Source organism: Aythya fuligula, chromosome 3 (assembly GCF_009819795.1).
Source record: "Aythya fuligula isolate bAytFul2 chromosome 3, bAytFul2.pri, whole genome shotgun sequence".
Taxonomy (NCBI): Eukaryota; Metazoa; Chordata; class Aves; order Anseriformes; family Anatidae; genus Aythya; species Aythya fuligula.
This window is the reverse complement of record NC_045561.1, coordinates 75,089,826-75,111,204: the sequence shown is the minus strand read 5'-3', so window position 1 is coordinate 75,111,204 and position 21,379 is coordinate 75,089,826. Positions and strand designations below refer to the sequence as shown.

The following is a 21,379-nucleotide window of genomic DNA, read 5'->3' as shown; positions in this document are numbered from 1 at the left end:
GGGAGTGTAGAGAACAGCTGGCACTAAGAAAGTAAGGACAGCCTACAGCTAACTCCTGAGTTCATTTTGAGGACTGATCACTCAGGAGTAGCTACTGGGCTTAAAAAAAAATCTGTTTGTAGGCAGTTTTATTATTATGCTCATAACAGACAAGTGGAGACCTTCTACCCTGCTAAATTCTGAATTAGAGTTTATGTTAGAAAATAAGATTTCTTTTACGATGAGCTTAAATTCAAAATGTATTACAGCCCTTAAAAGCTGTTCCAGGATCACTGACTGTCAGAATTAAAACAACTCTTCACTTCCTTTAGAGGCTGGATGTGGCTGAACCCACCATCTACCTGTTGGTTTCCTATCAGGCTTTGCTCCCCGAATTAGAAAGCCTCTCATGTGCCATTCCCGTTCCAGTTGTAAACCATATGTAAAGCATTTACTCTCCTGAGATCCTCCTTCAAGGCAGGCTGTGATTTACAGCAGTAGAAGAGATGGTGTAGATCTGCAAACCTCAGGGAGGGCGCATTGTTAATCTGTGGTGTGACGTGTGCGGGTTTCTGGAGGAAATCTTCAAGAAGGATCTGGTCTGTGCTTGTTGCCAAACATGACAGAGTTATGTAAGAAAGCTCTTCTCTCCAGGCCATGTGCACTGTTCAATGCAAACATTTCGAAGATGAGCATTCTCCCATTCTCCTACACACTTCCAAGGAACAGATTTTAATGGCACTTCAGAAAAACAAACAAACAAACAAAAAAACTTCCACGCAGAATTTCTATTTCACCATAAATTTCACCATAAATGTCATTACTTTCAATGTACAGCTGATCTTTTAGTCTTTCAGCAGACACGACCATTCTAATACTTTATAAAAATGTTATTTAAAAGCCCAAGGTAAATAATGGTTAGGAATAGGTTAAAGAGACAAAATGCTTATAATGCACGACGGGTTCCCATTTATTGAGCTGGGAGGACGTACAAATCTGGCTGCATGAAGGCCATATGTGTGCATAGAAATGCATTTCTTAAAGCCCCTCTCCTGTGGGAGATGATACAGTAAGAAAGGCTTCAGAAGGTTTCAGAAGCTTTCTGTCTGTTTATTGACTCTGTTCGTGTTGTGGGCCTGATAGGATGAACCTGGTTTTGTTCCAGTTCATGGGGCATCTGGATGGTTTCCTCATGGTGAGCTAACTTGTGTCAGAATATAGCAGAGAGAATAGATGGAAATGGCTTAAGTGCATCTTTTTCTTTAATGCATCTGGTTTCCTGTTTCTTCTTTAACGAGGAAAACACTGCCTTGTTTATACCACATATATATATATATATATATATATATATAAAACAGTTAGTGCGAAGTAAATGTTAATGCAGTGAGAAATTAAGAGATGCTGCAACAGTTGCAATGGTCATTTTGAAACAGAAGTAAACCACGTGCATACCTAAAGATTGGCAAACACGACGTAAAACTTTAATTGGAAGAAAGAGTTACAGCATGCTTCAAATAACATTGTTGCCACAGAAAATTTTATTCTTAAATCTGAACTCGAAAGTAGTTCTTCGTATGATCCTGACAGGTCAGAAGACTGGAAAAAAATTAACATCATTTTTCCCATGTCACGTTTCCGTGAAACCATACTTATAAGCAAGATAAAGCTTTATAATGTGAAAAATTACCACCTATAGTTAACAGGATTAATTCAGTACTGTGAGCTTTTGTGTTGTTTCTTTTGCAGTGAAGTTGGCTGTAGTCTGACAACTGGGCTCCCACTCCTAGTGAACGTGTGGGCTCAGGCTAAGTGCTGGCAGATGATGGAAAACCACGCTTGGACCGTGCCTGATTGCAAAAAGAGGCTTGGCGTTGGTTAGCTGGTAACTCTGCCAGTTCTGTGCGTCATCTCAGGGAAATGTTTCCACATTTAAGATTCTGTAATTTTCATCGTTGGCTGGGAGAAGTTTGGGGTAGCTACACGCTAATAGCAGAGTTTCTTACAGGCTTTGTGTGTGATTTTTGAGTTGGAAATAAGTGGTAGGTGGAGTTGGTAGACTCATCTCTGTCCTTTTATTTAAAAGGAATCTGTGATTATTATTTTTTCAATGCTAACCCATTTAATTCATTCGAGCTGTTCAGTTGTCACAGCGGTTTCCCTAAGACAAGGAAAATTTTGCATGTACAGAAGAACATCCATGAAATAAGCTGTGTGCGATCCCAAGGAGTGTACCAGTGAATTGCCATTTTGCAGGGAAAACCATTTCTACTCTTCCTTAGATGAGAGTGGGCTTCATAACAATTCCTGTGGATTGGTTATGTTTCGTGCCATCTCTTATCAGTGTCAAGCACCAGTAGAAATCCTTCTAAACAATACACAACAACAGAACTGTTAAAACATATATCCCATGTATATAACTCCATAGATGTTTTTTTTAAAGCAGAATATTTCAAGATAACCAAAATAAATGATAAAGTGGTTACAGTGATAGAGCTGTGCAGTTTTCTGCTCTAAATACAAACAGGAATTGATATTATTGTATCAACATAAAAAAGCTGTAGATGCATAGCTTACAGAAGCTATTTTAGATGTTTATTGCACATACTTCAAAGCACACGAGAGAAAAAACTTCATTTTGCCTGTCCGTGTGGCCCCACACCCTGGTGCCCATGCGCTGGAGGACACAGAGCAGTGTGGAAGCCTGTTCGTGGTGGGACCTGCGTGAACTTCACGTTTCCCTCAGCACGTTGTCTTTTCCTTTGGAAAGTCTCTTCACAGATCCAACTCAGACGGGTCTGCTGCAGGTTGCTGTTGGTTCAGCTTCAGCAGCAGTTGTCTGGAAACCCCGAGCGTGGCCACGAGTAGATCAGCTCCGTCACACCGTGAGTGCTTGCGGGAGGTGCTGGGTCAGCAGCGTACCTGCCGAACCCGGGGTGCTCTGCTGGCAGCAGGCAGCTGGAAACTGGCTGTTCCCCCATCCCATGGGCAGCATCTGTGTGTTTTGACTGCTAACACACATGTATGGCGCTAAATGGACTGCACAATACACGTCTGGTGGTACACCTGGTTCCCAATGCGTGCTTGGGAAAGAGATGCTAACGGTAGGCTGCTTGGCCCCAGTGTAGTGTCTACAATCTACTTCTGGCCACCCTCTCTCCCTGCATGTCTTGGGTGTGTAGAGCTACCTTCTGGGCAAACTATGCCAGTAGCAGCGAGCTCCCGTTGGTCACTGCCCTTCCCAGGGACTGTGAGCAAAGCAGAGCATCCCACAAAGGTCCCGTGAGGAGCTCACCTTGCAGCTTGGGCAAGGACGAGCAATGGGTTGCTCTGGCAGGTAACAAGAGGTGTGTCCAATGCAGCCCGAGGGCTCCCACACTGCACCCTTGCCCTGCACACGAGAGGTAAATCCGACCTGTTGGGGACGTAGCACGCTCGCCGTTGCGCGGGTGCACAGAGTGCTCACCTGCACAGCGGTGTTCAAGGCTTCCTGAGTGTGGGTCTGACAACCTGTGCTAACATCCCTTCTCTTCTGTTTTAGCAGCTGCTGCTTTTGATACTGCTGCATAACACAAATGGCTTCTGGCTTGTAAGGTGTTGCTGTGAACCATGGGTGTCAAAAAAGAGGTCCCTGGTCTTTATGCTTTCATATTTGAACTGCAGGCTGCAGTTCATGGCCATTCTTCTTCCATCTACAGCATCCCTGCTTTTGCTCTCCACAGGAAATTTGATGCGTGCTGTCAACCCCGTGTAGGTGTTTCGTTCTGCCTTCCTGTCATGTTTCTGGTGAAGTATGCATTCTGTGGAAACCCCATTTTAAAAATCTGATTTCCGCTTTCCCCTTTGCGGAAATTCTGTGCCTTGAAGGCTGCTGATCGTTTGCAGACCTTTAAGTGCAGGTCAGCTGTAGGAGCGAGGAAACTGGAATAGCTGCTTGTGCACGCTTGGATTTCTTCCTCTACTCGGCAGGGCTCTAGATGCCTTCTTTAGTCAATGGCAGGACATAATTTTGTGTAACTTTAGGTTCACTTTCTGATGAAATAGGTACATGAACACTTTCTCTGTCAGTTATTTCAGTCTTGGCATATTTATGGTCACATAGTTTGATGTCTTTATGTTATCATTGCAAAAAAAAAAAAAAAAAAAACAAACACCACCACCAAACCCTCAGACCAGGATTTGGGGGGAAAAAAAGGACCCTCACAGGGGTTCACATCAGCTTCACAAGGATGAATGCGAGCACCAGAACCAGGACAATGAGCAGGAAATTGAGAAGTAAGTTGAGACCTCTGTTGTGAGCAAGATCCATGATGTGCATCTGTCCGCCCTCGTGTGCTTGGAACAGACCCTTGGTGGCAGCTTTGGGCTGCTTGCTGAGTTCGAAGCAGTGCAGATTCACATGAACTCCATTGTGTCCTCAGCTGTTTACCTGTTCTTAGTTTCCGCCACTTAAGAAAAAATTGTTTGTTTACAAAAAACAGATTTTTCCCTTCCAAAAAGGAATCTGAGTGTTCCCAAAGGCCTTCTTGTTTTTCCAAATACCTTAAAAAATAATAAATATTTAAAGTTAATGACAGCTTCCATTTTACTGCTGTGCTTCTGAAGAACTGATTAATGGGGAAAGGACGTGAATTTTATACATTTTGGTTCTTTATTTACTTTTTCCATGTGCATGGAACTTTTCAGGACCCACTGGGAATAGTCATTCTGTTGGAAATCGGGGTTTATTTAAGACTCTAGCAAAAGATTGTTGAAAAACAACTTATCCAAGATCTTTGTAAGTGCTAAATACAGAAACTTTATCTTCTGGGAAAAACGTACCTCTGTTTAGAGGAGCATTTCCTACACTTCTAGGCTTTGGCATCGTGCCGCATGGTAGGTACTGTTTTGGCAACAGCGAGCTGCGTAGGGTTCTTTGCAGCTTTACAAATTCCTTATTAAGAATCTAGATTGAGCTGGCACAGGATGATGCATCCTCGGTGCTTCTAATAGCACGTATGAAATAGCTCATTTAAGATGAAATTAATAACTTAGCAATTCCAGTTTATGTGCGGAAATGTGTATATAAAAATAGAGGAAACAAATAGGACCAGTGAGGCCTAACACTGAAATGTTGCCAGAGCTTCCTTTTAATATTCAGCTGGATTCTGAGGGGAGATCACAAGAGGGCAGTGTTTTATAGTTCTGGATTTTATACAACAATGGGACTTTTGGCATTCTTATCTTCAAAACCAAAAAACCCCAGGCTGATAAAGCAATCGTATTTTTCTAAACTGATTGTCAGATATTCGAATAAATCTGGGACCTGTTTTAATGAGTTTAATTACCAGGGTTTTGACTAAGACGAGCGTGAGTCTTTAAAGGAATCCTTACAAACATATTCTGGTTTTAATCCTCTCGGCAAGCAAGAGGTGTTCGCTCATCTCCTTCTGTAAGCAAAACGCAGAGTTTCTTCAGATTTTAACATCTAGGTCAAGTATAGAAGGACCATGTTTCGTGTTAATTAAAAGATCCCTATGGATCTTGTAGGACATCACAAATATTTTCTAATTGTGTTCTGACAGACACTATTAATAGCCATACAAAGGTGGGTGCCTGGCTACAGTACACTAGTTTGCTTCCAGATATGAACGAGGATACTCTCAAAATGAATGTCTGTGTTACTCTATGCTCACATTTTGGCACAGCAGTGTAGGTAAAATACCAGCTTCCTGCTGCCCTTTAAAATGCCTCACCAGCTATCCAGAACAAAACTCGAAACTCTGAAATGGAAAAATGGAAAAACGGGTGGATTTATCGACATCTGCTGAAGACCTGGCTGAGAAGGTGCATCTTTAAGTCCAATGTAGTTTTTTTTGTTCCTGATCCAAACCTTTCCCAGTATAAAGCTGCCACAGATGTTTGCCGTTTAAATCACTGAACCATTTTTTGATTTTATTTTTATTTCTTATTTTTTGAGAAGAGTGTTACAATATCGCCTGTTCAGCTTTCTTTATTCACTATCAGTGTGTAAGACAAAGGAGCAAAAATACATAACATTGGGTGGAGCAGAACAGAGAAATGAAAACTTAATCCAAGCCACCTGCTGAGTCTGGAATTTTTATTATGGCTCATAGAAGTATTGAACTAATTGCTTAAACTTCCATAAAATTCACTAGCACTATATGTACTAGGCGGTGAGTGAAAATTAAGTGTGTGTAAGCGATTTAGACATAGCAAAATACACAAGATTTCTGTTGAAAACTAAAGCAGAATAGACAGGTATAAAGAATCAGAAAGCTTTGTGATAACTAGTTCTTTTTCACATCATTTTAATTTATAAGTAAATAATAGGATGGATACTTATAAACTGAATTGTATTTGGATATCTTATTTTATGCATTAATATATTTTCAGTCATTTTAATAAATAAAAACACAGTAGATGCTAGTTGCAAAGCTCTTACAAGCATACAAAGAAGAATACTATGTACAGAAGGGTTTATCTCTGGGTTTGGCTGACATTTGGTGATGCAGAGCGTGGTAGCAGTTTTTCATATCAAAAGAACTCAAGACACAAATGAACCTCATGGTACGTGCTGAAAAATAACTGCAGGACTTCCAGCCTATTCATATCCTGGTTTTGTTATTGGCTATTTATTATTTTTAATAAATAATGGATTTTCAGGTACATAAGAGAGATGTGGGTATTCTATTTTTTTATGGAGTGTGGTGCTTGCCTTATTCTTAGCAATGCTTTGCTTTGACTTCTGTATATGACTGGCTTGTGGAGCCTCTAATTCCAACATATTCTTAAAATGTATGCATTGGTATTTTACTCTTAGCACCTTTCCTCTTCAGGGAGTTTTCAGTACTATAAAACTGTTAGATTATTTCCAGTACAAGTTTCTTGAAACACTTCCAAGGCAATCTAAAACTACAAACCCTGCCCATCACAAAAATATAGTATTAAAAGGAGAACAAAGTAACTTTATTATGATGATTATTATTTTCCCCTCTGAAGCAGTACAGTGTTTGTGAACTTTCTTAAGAAGTAGAAATAGGGAAAGTACGCGTACCAAAATCTCATGCATTTGTGGGAGCGGTCAGAAGGCGTGAAACAGAAAGTGAGATTTTTATTGACAGCTGTAGTCAGCAATACTGATAGACTAACTCGAAATGGGGTGCCTGTGTTGCTGGTTTCATCAGTGCTTGCCTTAATTCTCATACAGTAACTAATTAACTAACTCTAGTGATTAACCTTGTTCCAGTGATCTGCTCTCAGCACATCTACTTGCTAGTTGGGCTGTGCATCACCACTGGGCTTTCATTACATCCAATACAGATTTTTTTCAAAGATTTCTTCTCTTCCTGCTCAGCTGTTCATTGTCAACCTCTATGTAGGTAATGTTAAGTCTTAAAGGCAGAATATTTTTTTTTTTTGCATTTATCAATGAGATTGCTTACATGGGGCAGTATAGAAAGATTCCTGTTGAAAATAGATGTCTGTCTGACCTCTGCGGTTCTTGAGCTTTCTTTAAATTTGAAAACTAAAGTTTCTAGAAATTTAGCTTAACACCAGCAACGTGGGGGTGTTGGAAGTGTGCTCAGGCTTATTACCAATAACTGCTGGAGCAGAAATTTCATCTTTTATGTGTTCAGACTGTGGTTTACATACTGAAGAGATTTTCCTGCAATGCTTTCCTTCCGGTGCATAATGGTATGTATCATTTATCTTAGGAAAATGCTTGTTTTTTCTCTAAGGGGTGTTTGCAGTTGAGGATGGTGATGTTACTTGGATTTTTATGGTATACCCCAGTCACAGTAGTAAGGGTAGCCTAAACCTTTTGCTTTACTGCATCCAATATAAGCCACCTAGAATGACATAGGCTAATTTCAAGCTTTTTTGTAGTTTTAAACTAAGGCAATTACTGCGTACATTGCATCAGGCCATAATAAACTTGCCTGAAGCCAAGTATTAAGAAATTGGAGAACTATTTTTGATTTTTGAGTTGTGCCAATTGTTAATGTCACTTACAGAAAATGAAATCATTGATACCAGTATGGTAGTGTCAATTTTCCTGTAAAAACATAGTGAAAGATATTTCCAGATGTTTTTTAAACTTGGAAGTTTCTATCTAGTGAAAGTGCGACAGTGAAAAATGTTGTGAATGGAGTTGCCTTTTTTTTCAGATCCACGTTGTGTGTGTATATACATATATATAAGATCCCATAAATAGGGAGAAAAGCATTTGAAGTAATTTAATCTGGGCTAGAAGGTATTTTTCTCTTTCTCTCATTCTCCTAAAAATGCTAGAACAATTTGAATGCCTTCAGTTGGTAACGCGGAGGTGCAGCATCTTGGAGTAAGCAGAGCAGAAACTCTCCCGGTCTGTGATCTGTGTGCCTGCAGCTCTGCTGTGGCTGCATTTGGGATAGGCCCAGTGGCTTACGGGCTTTCAGAGAAATAAAAAGACACCCAGCCCTGAAGAAGTGCAGTTGCTGTTTGCGTGTACTGGCTAAACCACCGAGAGCTGGCTAAAGCCTGGAGAAACTTACCAGCTCCTCAGAGAGGCGGTGCTTTACACCAGTCACAAAAGACAGCTCTGGCCCGAGACAGGTAAATTAAGTCATGCACAGCTGTGTAACACAGGCTCGAGACACCGTTCTGCACAGAAGTGTGTGTTTAATACATGTAGCAGGTGGGAAGAGAAGAGCGCGGCGGCCGGCATACAGCTTTAGTCCAAGTGCTAGCCCCGCTCCCAAGAGGATCCTTGCATTGGGGTTGGAGGTGGAGGTCTCTTCCCTTTGGGTGGCTTTCCTAGCGGGCAGTGCAGAGAAGTGCTGGAGCTTCAGAGGAGCATCACAATGATGCAGATCAGCAAGAGGCAAATTAAAATCAGGCAGAAATTCACAAAGAGCTCCTGGAGCCTTTGGCGTGCTTGTGGGTTGACCTCAATAGTTGAGGCTCTCCTCAGAGCGGAGCGGGTTATGTATTGGACCTTCTCCATGGCAACAAGAAAGCAGAGGGCACAAATCAGAGGTTTTAGGAGTGCAGGAAAGAAGAGGAGTTGTCAGGAACAGTGCAAAGTGCCTATTATCTTCTCTTTTTGTTTTAGACAGCCTTTGTGGAGCTAGGAAAGCAGGAAAGTGAAGAGTTAGAAATGCAGAAGTAAAGTGCTTTGATAAGTGCAAACGGAGATTGTTTTAAAGCCCTCAGAAGCCCGAAATAAATAGGTTGCCTTCACAGTGGTTTTATTTTAAATTGGGATTTTGACAATTCTGTTTTGCAGGTTCAGGTTTGTGCTGTACTGTGCTTCTCCTCCCAGAGGCTACTGAGCACCTGCTTTTTGGCAGGGGCAATGGATTGTAAAGCAGAAACCATGGAAATGTGGGACTTGGGATCTAAAGCCACCACCTGGGTAACCTTCCCATCCCTCACAGGCTGTGAAAAGGCCAGGGCTGGCCTCGCCTCCCCCCCTCTTCCCCCATTGGGACTGGTTGAGGCACACCTGACAGCCCGCTGGCGTGGCGGGAGGCCCAGGCCTCGCGGCCTGCGCAGGCCATCTGGCTTCCCAGCCCCTTATTTTGGAAGGGAGGGAAATAAATCTTGTCCATGCCTTGCCATTCCAAGTAAAAATACTTTATGGTGTGTAACCAAAAGCTACGCATCCCTGAGGCAAGGAATTTTAGTATATTTCTCGTCATACAAAGCAGAATGAGGACTGAAGTGTTTTTCTCCACATGTGGCACCAAGTGTTATAAAGTTCAAGCACACAGGCAGAGGGCTGCCATGAGGGACAAAATAAAGCCTGTGTATAACTTTGTCCTGTAAGCGAGCGTGTTTTATTTCAAGGAAATAGTCTCCCTTGTGATGGCAGATGGACGGGAGTGTCAGCTGGCTTAAAACTCCTGGCACACAGCTGGGGTGTAAAACACCTCTGTGAGCCCCGCGTGGCGAGGGGCTGACCCTGTGCTTGCTCTGCTCAGCAAAGGGCTTCCCAGGTGTGGTGGCAATGTCAGAAATTACTTCCTAAGGTGACGATGGCATATGTGTCTCTCAAACTTTGCTCTGAAAGCTGAGCTTGCCCCTCATGTATATATCATGATACACAACCCCTCTTTTTTTTTTTTTGCAAGAAATGATACCGATGCCTGTCTTCCTATCTGTTCGTATATGTCAGATAAAGGAAAACAACTGCTTAGGTGTCCTGCTGCATGAATTATGTGACATCCTGACTGAGTGGATTTGTCTTTAGATATGCCTAAAATGGAAGAACTGTAGAATGAAACAAAAAGTGTCTTTCAGAGGGTGCACCACTAAGGGATTTTGCTTGGGATTTTGTTGATTTAAGTTTGAGGGGAGCAGGGTTGGGTCGGAGCTGCACATACGCACACCAAGCCCATTTCTGTGGGTCGTGTTGGACGGCCTGCGTGCTTGTGAGGTGTCAGTGGTGAGGAGAGGCAGGGGATGTCTCGGGGGGGACAAGAAGTGCTCTTGCCTTTGGGGAAGCATGTAGTCGGCACGCTCAGTTGAGCTGGCAGGCTGGGTAGTGTATATTAAAGTGTATACCCTTTATGGCTAGAGAAATGTGTAGAGAAGGGACCAGGGAAGGTCAAAATACAGCAACTTGGTTTTCTTAACAGCTTGTGTAGGTTTGGAAGTTTTAAAAACACCTCCATGTTGCCTTACCTACTAAGCCTATCTGTGGGAGAAGTTTTCCTGTAAGCAAAGGAAGCAAATGCTGCCCGTTTCAACAAGTTTTTCTTTACAAGTGCAGAGTTTTAAGTAATGACCACATACCTGGCTTGTTAGTCCTCCATGACGCTGTCACCCACCTCAAGTATGCGTGAACAGAAGCAGGGTCAGTAGCACAGCTGCCGCTGGGTGGCTGGCAAGGTCAAAACGGGCAGCCTGAAAAACAATTACACAGAAGTGAAGGGTGAGCATCGCCACAGGTAGGAGCTGTTCTCCTCTTTAGGCCCCTGACTGTGTTTTAGGTCGACGTTAAGAAGTGTTACACGTGTACAAGCCACTGCTTGAAAGGAAAGTGCAGCAAAAGGGCAAGTTACATTTGACTTTTTAATGTCAAACAGTGTTGTGCTCAGGTGTGACAAGGCCAGAAGGGAGGCTGTTGGCTCTACAGCTGTGTTTAATCCAGTGTTGATGGATGTGAAAGGCCTGCCTTATGCCCAGCACAGCTCCCCAGGCTCACCCCACACGTTTCCCTGTTAGGGGATCCCCTACACCCAGCGCCATAGGGTGAGTCACTGACCACAGTCACTGCTTCCATCGTGGCTGGCATGTGGCTGTTTCCCAGGTTTGTATTAGGCTATTTTTAACCGTGTTTCTGGGTGTCCTTCACCACGAGAGGAGATCCGGGGCCAAAGTGAAAACTGGGGGCCACGCTCATTCCTGGTGCAACTGCATCGACTCCATTGAAGTCACATGGGATAAATTTGGCTGCTTTGGAAATGCCACAGCAATTTTAGACACAGCCTGTTTCCTGTCATATGTTTACTAAAAGCAGCAGTGATATCAGTGGAATAGGAGAGGTTTGACATATTTGATTTGTTGCTGCCCCATACGACCAAATTAAGCCCTGAAAAGGTATTGTTTAAAAGTAGGATTGTGCAATAGCATATCTCATAGGTTTTTGCAATGAAAAGATGCAGTCCTTGGTCTAGGACGTGTTTAGAACTGTTACCAAAAATTTCCTGGTGTAAGAAATTTCTCTTTGTGTTTGTATGAGCAGTGTGATGCCCCTAGGTAGGAAGGTTTATGGCGTGTTCAGAGGAGGTACATTTAAAGATTTATATGCATGGTGCTTAATCTTAATAAGTGAAGAAATGCTGTGAGCTGGGTTGAATCTGGAGCCTTTTGTCCCAGTTGTCTGTGGGTTGCGTGGACCCCCCCGGGGAGGAGATGTAGCAGAGGGTTAAAGCTCTGCCTGTGCCCAGCGCCTGCAGTTAATGTGTAGGCATGCTCATCAGCTTTGCTAGCTTCCTCCCTTAATGTATATATCTTATTTCAAGTTGTGCTGCTTTGTTTTGAACCCTGCCGTAAAATGCCTCCTCGCTGGCTGTGTGGAATCGCTCCGGTTGGAGCATCTCAACTCTGAAAATTGCCCATGTCTGTGTGAGGAAGATGAGGGTTGGGAAGGGAGTGAAGGAGGAGGCCATCTGAATTGGCTCTCTAGTCTCAATTTAGTTCAGTGAATAAAAGCTTCCATCGATAAAACAGAAGTTGCTTACAGGTTTTCAAGTACAGAAGTGATTTACAAAGGTACATTTTTTTTTTTCTGCTTGTAAAAGGGATGAAACTGTCTGGAGGTGACTTGCTGGGTCTTACCCCGGCTGCTGGGTTTGTATTTATCTCCAGTAAGGGTGCAGAATTTGGGTTCCCATTGTGATCCTAGGCTGAGAGTTGCACTAGGCAATTGTACCAAGGAAGAAATGTTAGCCAATTCAGCAGCCTGACTGCGGAGAACAGAAAACTGATATATATACTTCTTTTATGTTAAGAAAAAAAAAACAACATGAAAGGGGCTGGAGGTCAGAAACAGAGATGGGGATGGGTGAGGGCCCAAATGCAGAAAATAGTGCAGGAGATGACAGGCCGAGGGAGGAAAGTAGAAAAATGAGCAAAGGAAGAGTGTGGGAGTGTGGAAAAAGAGCAAGGATTGTGTGAGGGGAAGTAGAAAACTGCAGCTGGAATACATTAAGTCATTGAAGAGAGCTGGAGGCTGACTTGTGGGATATGTTGTCATTTTTTCAACTACATGTGGAAAACTGCTCTGGGATGGGGTAGCAACAATTCAGCTCGTAGATCTGGGGAAGCGCTTGTAACAGGAAAAGCAAACTCATCCTTTTTCTCTTTGTTTTAAAGTCTGTTTTGTACTGAAGTGTCAGTGTTTTTGCATGTGTTTCGGAGAGGACAGGGGAAGGCTCTCACTTTAAAAGCAGCAGTTTAGATTCGTTTTTTTTCCCCTTCTTACTAATCCATTCCTTTTCCAATTTTCATTGGACTAGTTTTGACGTTCTCCATATTCTCGAAGTGAGATCACCAGTTAGTAAGAGCCTTTATCTGTAGCTCAAGTCCATGAGAACAAAAAAGGTGCGGATATCAAGTATTTAAACTGATGAGCACTCGAACATGCCAAGCCTGGCATTTTGCTTTTGGGAGTTATCCACATACCTCAGGGCTAGCTGTGACTTTTATCTCTGTGTTGGTCCATTAAAGTAGGCTGGAAGCTCAAGCTTTTGGCTCGTTTTTAGCTCTGGGTTAAATTCCCTGCCTCTGCTGCAGAGCAGCACGATGGGACCTTGGGCGAGTGCCTCAGCCCTCCGCACTCATCTGCTCCCCTATTAAAAATAGGATGTATAATGCCACGCACGTTTTCTAAGCTGTTAGTATGATTTACCTATTGCACCGCAACTTTTCTATGGGGAAATTAACTTCTTCGTCCACTGCACGTGTTGAGTATTTAAAGCCGTGTAGTTTCAAGGGTTCTGGTGGTACCTCTGACATTACTGTTACTAGGAGATGCGGTGGGTGCAATTTGAACTGAAGTGAAAATTGAAATGCATCTAATGTGTTTAAAGGAACAGGTGGAAAGGGATTCTGAAAGTTGTATTTTTGTGTTTTTACCCTTTTTAGCAGCTCAGGGGACAAAGACGTGGCATTGATTGAAAGAAGAAACTAGTAGGTAAATTCAAGTTCTGGGAAGTAATCCATGCCAGGAAAGTCCCCTGAAGAGGACTTGGTCTCTAGAAGGCAAAAGCAATCTTCCAGTTTCTGATAGTTTAGGGATCATCATGTAACTTCCCTGTGGGGCTTTTTGTTTCCTGGCTGGAGTGCTTTTCTATTGCTAGTTCAATCTATTCTTAGAGCGGATAAAAAGGTACACTTGTTCCTGTGTAGGTGTATCCCATACATTTTTGTTTGCTGAAAAAATCACTAAAAATCCTGGATTATGAACTGATTTTAGTGATTTTTGCGTTACACAATAAAGACTCTGCATCTCTAACCTTTCTGAAGGATAAGAATTGAATGCAATTTGTTAAAAATAGAAATGTGATACATACATCAACCTGGTCTCACAAAGCACTAATAATACAGTTGTCTTCATCCCCATGTGCCAAAAGGAGGGCGTTGTTTGCTGCAGGCTAAATGCAGCATTTCACATCTGATTCATCGCGATTGTCACCCGCTGTGTTACGCACGCTTATGTCACGACTGTCGGCTGTTGTTACTCAGTTTTGGATGTCTGCACCATGGGATGCTACCAGCATGAAATTTTTGGCTTTAATTGAACAGCTGAGACACCCTGTTGCCCACTTTAATACAACTCAGTGATAGGATTTAGGGGGAGGTGGCTGGGAGTCTAACCCTTGGTAGCTACAGGTGTATGCCAGGAATTGCTGCGGCAAGCAGAGAGGTTTCTGTGCGTGTGTGCATGCATGAGCTGTGGTGTTACAGGTGTGTGAATGCGGCGTGTGTGCTAGAGGGAAGGCACTCTGATAGAATAAATCCAAACTCTTCACTTGACAATGCATTTTAAGTGACTTTTGCCTTGATAAAACATCTGTATCTGTCAGAATCTGCTTGCAGGTCGTAGGCTTTGGCTCAGAGGCACCAAGGGGCTGAAATGCTGCTCCAGCCTACTGGGAGCAGCTTCCCGAGCGTGGTAGCACCCGGGTGCTTCCCGTAGCCGCCTGCTAGAGACGGGTCCTGGGGTGATGAGCACCAGGTCTCTGCTCTTACCTGGTGCCTGCCGGTCAGTTTTGGGGGAAGGAACTGGGGGTTGTGTGGTCAGTAACAGGGAAACCCTGCCTCATGGCGTGGGTGCGCTGCCTGTGTTCTAGAAGCAGAACCTTAACTATGTGGTGGAGGGGGCAGCAGCAGCTCTAAGGAGAAATCCCCTAGAGCGTACACCTGCATTGCCATGAATCGCATTTCTTTTAAAAATAATTGTATATCTCAATATTAAAATATATCCTTTGTGCGGTGTGTTTCTGTGCCCTTATTGTTCGCACTGATTTTAAAGCTGAGGCATTTGGTTGCACAGTGTCTACGCACTTCCCGTAGTTGGGATTAGATGGATTACTTTCTGCATTGAAAATTCAGCTCGTGATGCTACAAATCCTAGCGATTATTTTGTTGTTAGAGGCATTCTAGGACAAAATGGGCAGTTACAGTGACCAGAAGGAGAAAAGAAACCTGTAAAGGAATTCACAGCAATCGTACTGTACGAGTTCAGTAGCCAGAATGGAAATCTGAGTAACACGGTACAATTACAGTGCCAGTCCTGCTGTAAACCACTTAAATTTCTTAGTTAAGGGTACTTTTTCGGCATCCAGCACAAAAAGGGGTGCTCTATGGACATGCTCCACCAGCAAGGTGCTGTTTGAGTTAGGTGGGGAAGGAGCTCTGCCTTCCTGGGGCAGTGCAACAGGCAGCTGCGGGGACGCACGTGTCTGCAGAACTGTGAGTGAGTTACTCCTGGGGGGTTTGGTATTTAAAACAAAAATCCGAGCAGGTTAAAAGGAGGGACAAAGGTCAGAGGAGAATGGTGGAAGCTGCTCGCTTTGCTGCGATGCTGCCTGTGTAAAGCATCTACCCGAGGATGGTTAGGGTCCCACCAGCAGGTAGGAGAAGCTCAGCTGCTTTTTTTGCCCCTGAAATGCAGCATTTGTGGCGCAGAGCTGGGATGCCTGAGTTTCTGTATCAAAAAAAAAAAAGCATCAAAGAAAAGAGGTGGCTTACCTCCGCCGCTGGGAGCCGGGCAGCAGCCTGCGGGAGCTGCCTGCAGATCTGGCAACTTGTCCGAGTCTGCGACCAAGTGGTGGGAACAATCGGAGCCGGCTGAGGGGAAGAAATAACAAAAGTTTCAGAGGCTGGGCTCGCGGTGTCATTCAGCAGCGCAGAAGTTGTGATTGGTCCCGTTTCTGGCACCCGCAGGCTGCTGCTCTCCACTCGCTCCCAGCAGCAGCGCGTTAAGGCTTTGGCAGCGCCTTCCCTGCCTGTGGGAGCAGCCCTGAGGTTTCCCACCTCCGGGGAAGGGGCGAGCCGCGATTCACACCCGCTTCTTCAGGGCGAGAGCTTCAACAGGAGTTTGTTCGGAGGGCTCTTGTGGCTCTGCTGCTTTCGCTACAGCGGTGCTGATGTTTGACCCTACTAAAAACCAGGGCTATTTCACACCTCTTCCACCCTTTCAAGTTAATTCCTAGGTCAGTTTTTGTTATTCCAAATAAAATCCAGCACGTATCAGTTCATTTCCCAAATCAATCATTCCTGTGTGATGTGAAGTATTTTACCTTTCCTATAAAACACCCCCACCCCCAACACCCTTCTTGGGGCTGGAAACCACGCGAGTGATTTTTGAGAACCTTTCCTGCCTCTCTGGGTAGCAGTGGCAGCTGGATGCTGCTGCTTTGCACCTTACCTGCTGCAGGGAAAAGCCAGGTGAGACCCCAGCACCCGTATCCCGTGCTTGTGAGGTTTGTCCTCTGGTTGCAGGGGCTGCCTACCAGGAGCAGGTTTCGTGCATGCAGGAAGTGGAGGATTTACTGCATGGGAAAGGACAGGACGAGGCTGCTGAGCCTGCGAGCATCCTGCGTCAGGCTCGGCGTGCGGATGCTCCCGGCAGCGTGAGCGTTTTCCTCATTTGGAAATGGCAGGCAAAAATACAGAAGCTGAGCCTAACTCTAAACGCTTAGACCCAGTTTTGACAGTTACTGCTTAGCAGAGATTAGTGCTTGGCTGTGAACAAGGCACCAGACACGGTAGGTCGTTTTTTTCAGTTGGTTCATTTGTGTTTTCTTTTTTTTTCATTGCCTGTGCTGCATGCTGCAAAGCAGGGACAAAAGTACTCGAAGACCTTGGAGGCGATGTGCTCCCGCCTGGTTTCAAACCGAGCTCTATTTTGATTTTTCTAAATAAGGTTTAGCTCTTCTGCAAAATTGGCTATAATACAATTGAAGTTAGAAACTCAGTTTTAATATTACAAATCTGACTGCTTTCTATTAGCCTTCAGCACCAGACCCAGGAAATTCAGGGTCACTCGTTTCATTTGAAAGTTAATTGAGTATCTCCGCAGCGAGGAGTGCTTGTTCCTTAGCAGCGCCAAGGGTTTATGCCATTTACTTATAATGGCATTATTAACGTTGTAAATCTCTGACGGTCAAGCCAAGTGTATTTGGCCTTTTTACGAGGGAAGTTTCATGTTTTTATCGCTTGCTGTCATCCGGCAAATGCATGGCTATCGTGTCCGTGTTTGCTTTTTTGTAAATGTAATGTGAAACTTGTACCAGAAGTGTTACACTTGGAATTCACATCCGTAGTTCATTATTAAGGTCCCACACCCAGCGCTGCGGTAGCTGTAATGTCAGTTCCTCCCTTTTATCAAGTCATCCTGCAGTGACAATGCTCCTGAGTTACTCTTCCCCAGTTTCTCACCTTTTTGTGTTAGTGAATTGGACAGAGTCATCATTCTGGAGTTGTTTTTTTTTTCCGGATGAGATGCCCTAAAAGAACGGGGGTTGTGCTGGCGAGCAGTTGACAGACAAGCCCCCACAGCCACAGCCAGGTCTCCTTGTTAAAGAAGGATACTTCGGCGGGCGAGGTGAGGCACCAACAGAAACAGCATCATCAGCAACACAACGCGTGCCTTCTGTGCGTGCCAATTTCAGATACAGAACTGTACATCGAGCAAGAGTGGACAGCCGTTTGTCCAAGGACAGCAAACCCCACACCCCTGGCTGGTCTGTAGGGCTGGTACTGGGGCACCTCTCTCCACAGGCTGGCATCTGGCAGCTGGCGCTGGCATCGCTGTGCCCTGCGGGTCCCAGTGCCCACGGGCATCGGAAAGGAAAAGCTTTAAAAAAAGGAGCCCATCCGCCTCGGAGGTTTTGGTCTGCTTTATTTTGTTCTGGGGAGCAAAAATGTGCAGCTGTTGCTTGCTTGACCTTAAATGGAGATGATCTGGGCTTTCTCCAGTGGGATTAGAGATCTGCCACCAGAGCATGTTTCTTCTCATAAATTTATTTAGAGATCTGGTTGATGTTTGGGATAATGTCCAAAAAGAGACGTGTTACACTGCAGCATACCAGCTCCTCTATTTAAATAATAATAAGACTTGTGTTCACATTGGCAATGATTTCCTAGACTTTTTTTTTTTTCTGTTGTATGCTGGTTTTTAAAACATTGGCCACCTGTGTAATGGTGAGATGTCACTATCCGGCCCGTTGATAATCTGCATGGGAACAAACCATAGCCCAAGCCCCGTTATTTATAAAAGCCGAGAAACCCAGCAGTAAGTCTGAGTACTTGCGTTACCGCAGCCCTTCCTAGCGCTGCTCCCGTTGTTCCTAATCCTGAATCACACCCTTACAACATCATGCTGCCTCACGTTTGATTTTCAAATAACCAAGAGTGAAGAGAAGGGAGAAGCGGGTGCCCCCAAAACGCATACCAGTTTCTGTGTGTAACTGGGACAAAGGGACAGGTGGTGGCGTGAAAGCTGAGCACGAGAATGAAAACTTCCCTTTTGTAAGCAGTGTTTCCTGACCTGATTCTGAGATGCTTCCTGCAACGTGTAGTTGCTGGTAGCCATTGAGGCATCCACAGATGTGGCTTAGGAGGCACTTTTTGAGGTTTTCTGGTAAGGGAAAGGATCTGGCTAATCTGTCCTTCGGTTATATTTGTACTGCAGGCCTAGTTTGATTTAAAGGGAGATGGGCGTTTTTCCTTCCCTTTACAAATGCAGGCAAAGTAGTGTTTTCAGCTGGTGTGAACAGTCCAGATTTACAGCAGGTAAAGAGGTAGCCTAAGCAATTTGGAGATGCTCACGTTGCTCACACCTCTGAGTTGAATTTGCTGGCTTTGTGACCCAAATGCTTCTGCTTTGCCTGATGCATCCTTTAGCACTTAGGTGATCTCACTCAGACCTGGGGTCTCAGTCAGGTTCTGACAGTCTCCTAGGGACGTTTTCAGGATGCATGGGGTCGAGGTTGCCTTTCTGAGGCTGCAGATTTCCCTGCTGCTATAAGCGAGGCTTACAGTCTCCTGTTAGCATTGTAGGAAGCAGCTCTGCTGAGAAATGTAGGCCTTGGCGTCGTGTTCTTCTCCTCTGGGACAAGAAGTATTTACTTCTCCTGAGCAGTCATTAAAGTAGGCTGATCTTCACATTTTGTTCTTCATTATAAACAAGGTGGACGAAGTTTCTGAAGCTGCAGCTTGTGAAGCGATTGAAACGCCCGTACAAAGTAAATGAAGAGAAAACTTCAGCTTGGGCTGAAATATTTCTCATCTGGGGAATGCCGAAGACTCTGGCAGGACTAGTTGCCTGGTCTGTTACCGACCAGAGACATTTTCAGAAAGGTCAGCTTGAATGTTTTCACTTCAGTCAGTGGTACTGGCATGAACTTTTAACCATTAAAGCAGACCGTGGAGCTCTGGGGCGTATCGTGCCTGTTTGTTGTCTTTGCTGCTTTGGCCTGATGCTAGCAGAGGGGCAGGGGAACAAGAAATCTTGCCTGGCTCTTGCTCTGAAAACCCACAGTGGCCTCCCTCTTCCCATACCCCTGCAGAGAGCTCTTCTTTCCCTTGGATTCAACACAGCCAGCACGGACTTGACCCGTGGAGCTTTTTTATTTTGCAACGAGACACTGGCAGCACAAAAAGCTGTGCTCCTTCAAATACCTGCGTGCTTGAATAGCAGGGAAAAGAGGCTAAGGAAAGCCAAATCAGTAACTTGGAGGGTAGCAGTTTGGTGAAAAGGGCCTTTAAAATAGCTACGTGATACAGAATAGGAAGCTCATTGATCTTCATTATAGTGGATGGTTTCTTCCTTTCTGTGAAATTCGTGTGTGAGAGCTGAATCCTGGTGTTTACCGGTGTCCCCACTCGGCTAAGCGGGACGCTGTGCTCTCGGTGGTGCGCTGAGATCCTTATACCTAAGAAACCGTGTTGAGTGTCTTTGAGATAAACTGTTCTAGGAAGCACAGAGATTAGCTGTGTCACTTGACATGCTATGAGTGATGGACGAGCGGCGGGACAAAGGCACATGAAGGAGAGATAAGGTTGGAAGACCGTGTTCCAGCAGCCAAGTGGTGCCGCTGGATTATCTCCACGCGAACAGCAACCGCAGGACGGAGGAGAAGCGGCTGGGCTTGAGCCTCAGCTGCTGCGTGTCGTCACCTGCAGCTTGTCCGAACACAAACACGAGCTCTGCCTGAGCAGAGGACTTGCCGGCAGCTTTTGGGAGCTGAGGGATCCTCTGGTGAGGCTACTGCAGGAACCACCCCCATGTAGCGTGGGGGGGAGCTCGTGGACCAGTGGCCTCAGTTGTGTGTTCACCTGCCTCGTCGGTGTCCTTGCCCACTGCCCACCCTTTTTTTCTTCTTGAGAGCAGCTGTGTATTAAAAGCCTAGCCTAATTGCTCTGGTTTCTCTCATACCACCCAAAAATTCAGATCCCAAACTTACTACTTTAAAGGAAAAAAGATCTTCATGTTTTTCTTTGTTCCATTGTACAACATGCCAAAATAAAAACATTGTCCTACTCCTCTACTTCAGACCACGTATGAGTTGAAAGAATAGATTTTCCCCATCTTGAAAATATTTTTCGGCTACGTATTTTGTCACGGGCAGCTGCTTCCTGATGGAAATTCTGCTCATACTCACCGGAGCGTGGAAATTTTGTCATGCACAGTCCTGCAGGTCCTTTTGGCTGTATCCGTCCGGCCACCAAGGTGATGCAGAGAGCTTTTCTTCCTCCATTTATGACTCTTTTCTTACAGTAGAAACTCTTTGCTTTCTCATGCCCTCTATGGAAAATGAATTCGGTCCTTTATGGGGACTTGGTATAAAAGGCAGTGCTCCTCTGTAAATTAAGAAATGCAAATTAAACCAAGGCATTTCGATCTGAAACATGAATGTTGCCACCTTCTAGACAAGCCTCCTGAGCTAAAATACAGTTGCCTAATCCATGTTATTTGGGGTTACTCTGGTACTATTTTTAAAAGAAGAGACCGGTGTATATTTACAGGTTGGTGTATTCTTGTGATAAACCACAGTGTTTACATTAAACTTGAAATTGTTCCGACTGCAGTAACTGCTGTGTAGATCAAGAAGTGTATGGATTAAGGCCATAGCATGTAATTTAATTAGTTTAATATTTCAGCTACCACTGTGAACGGAGTATGAACAAAGTTGTTAAGGGAAGGGAAAGGAAAAAAGGGGAATTCTTCACTGTCAAAATGGTCTTTGAATATGCTTCCAGGGTTGTATAGCTGAAAAACTGCTTAAATATTGAACGTGAATTTTTCACTGTGTGACAGTAGTGCTGGCATCTGTGATCGTGCTGGTACCTGTTATCAGGGCGTATGCGTGGGTTTTATTTTCATGATTTAACGTTTTCA

General features: G+C 44.3%; 2 protein-coding genes and 1 long non-coding RNA gene across 3 annotated transcripts in view; 1 reads left to right on the top strand and 2 right to left on the bottom strand.

Moving 5' to 3' along the window:
• Positions 1-21,379, top strand: part of CEP85L (centrosomal protein 85 like) — a 108,633-nt gene that overhangs the window by 48,319 nt on the left and 38,935 nt on the right. The gene's annotated exons all lie outside the window — the stretch shown is intronic.
• LOC116488269 lies at positions 4,163-15,784 on the bottom strand. The gene is made up of 3 exons (XR_004253146.1): positions 15,724-15,784; positions 10,759-10,869; positions 4,163-4,518 (listed from the first exon to the last, which is right to left on the bottom strand). It is a non-coding gene; the product is annotated as an uncharacterized LOC116488269 (long non-coding RNA).
• Positions 8,752-9,063, bottom strand: PLN (phospholamban). Its single transcript, XM_032185745.1, has one exon. The coding sequence runs from the start codon at positions 8,963-8,965 to the stop codon at positions 8,807-8,809; it is 159 nt and encodes a 52-aa protein (XP_032041636.1). The 5' UTR covers positions 8,966-9,063; the 3' UTR covers positions 8,752-8,806.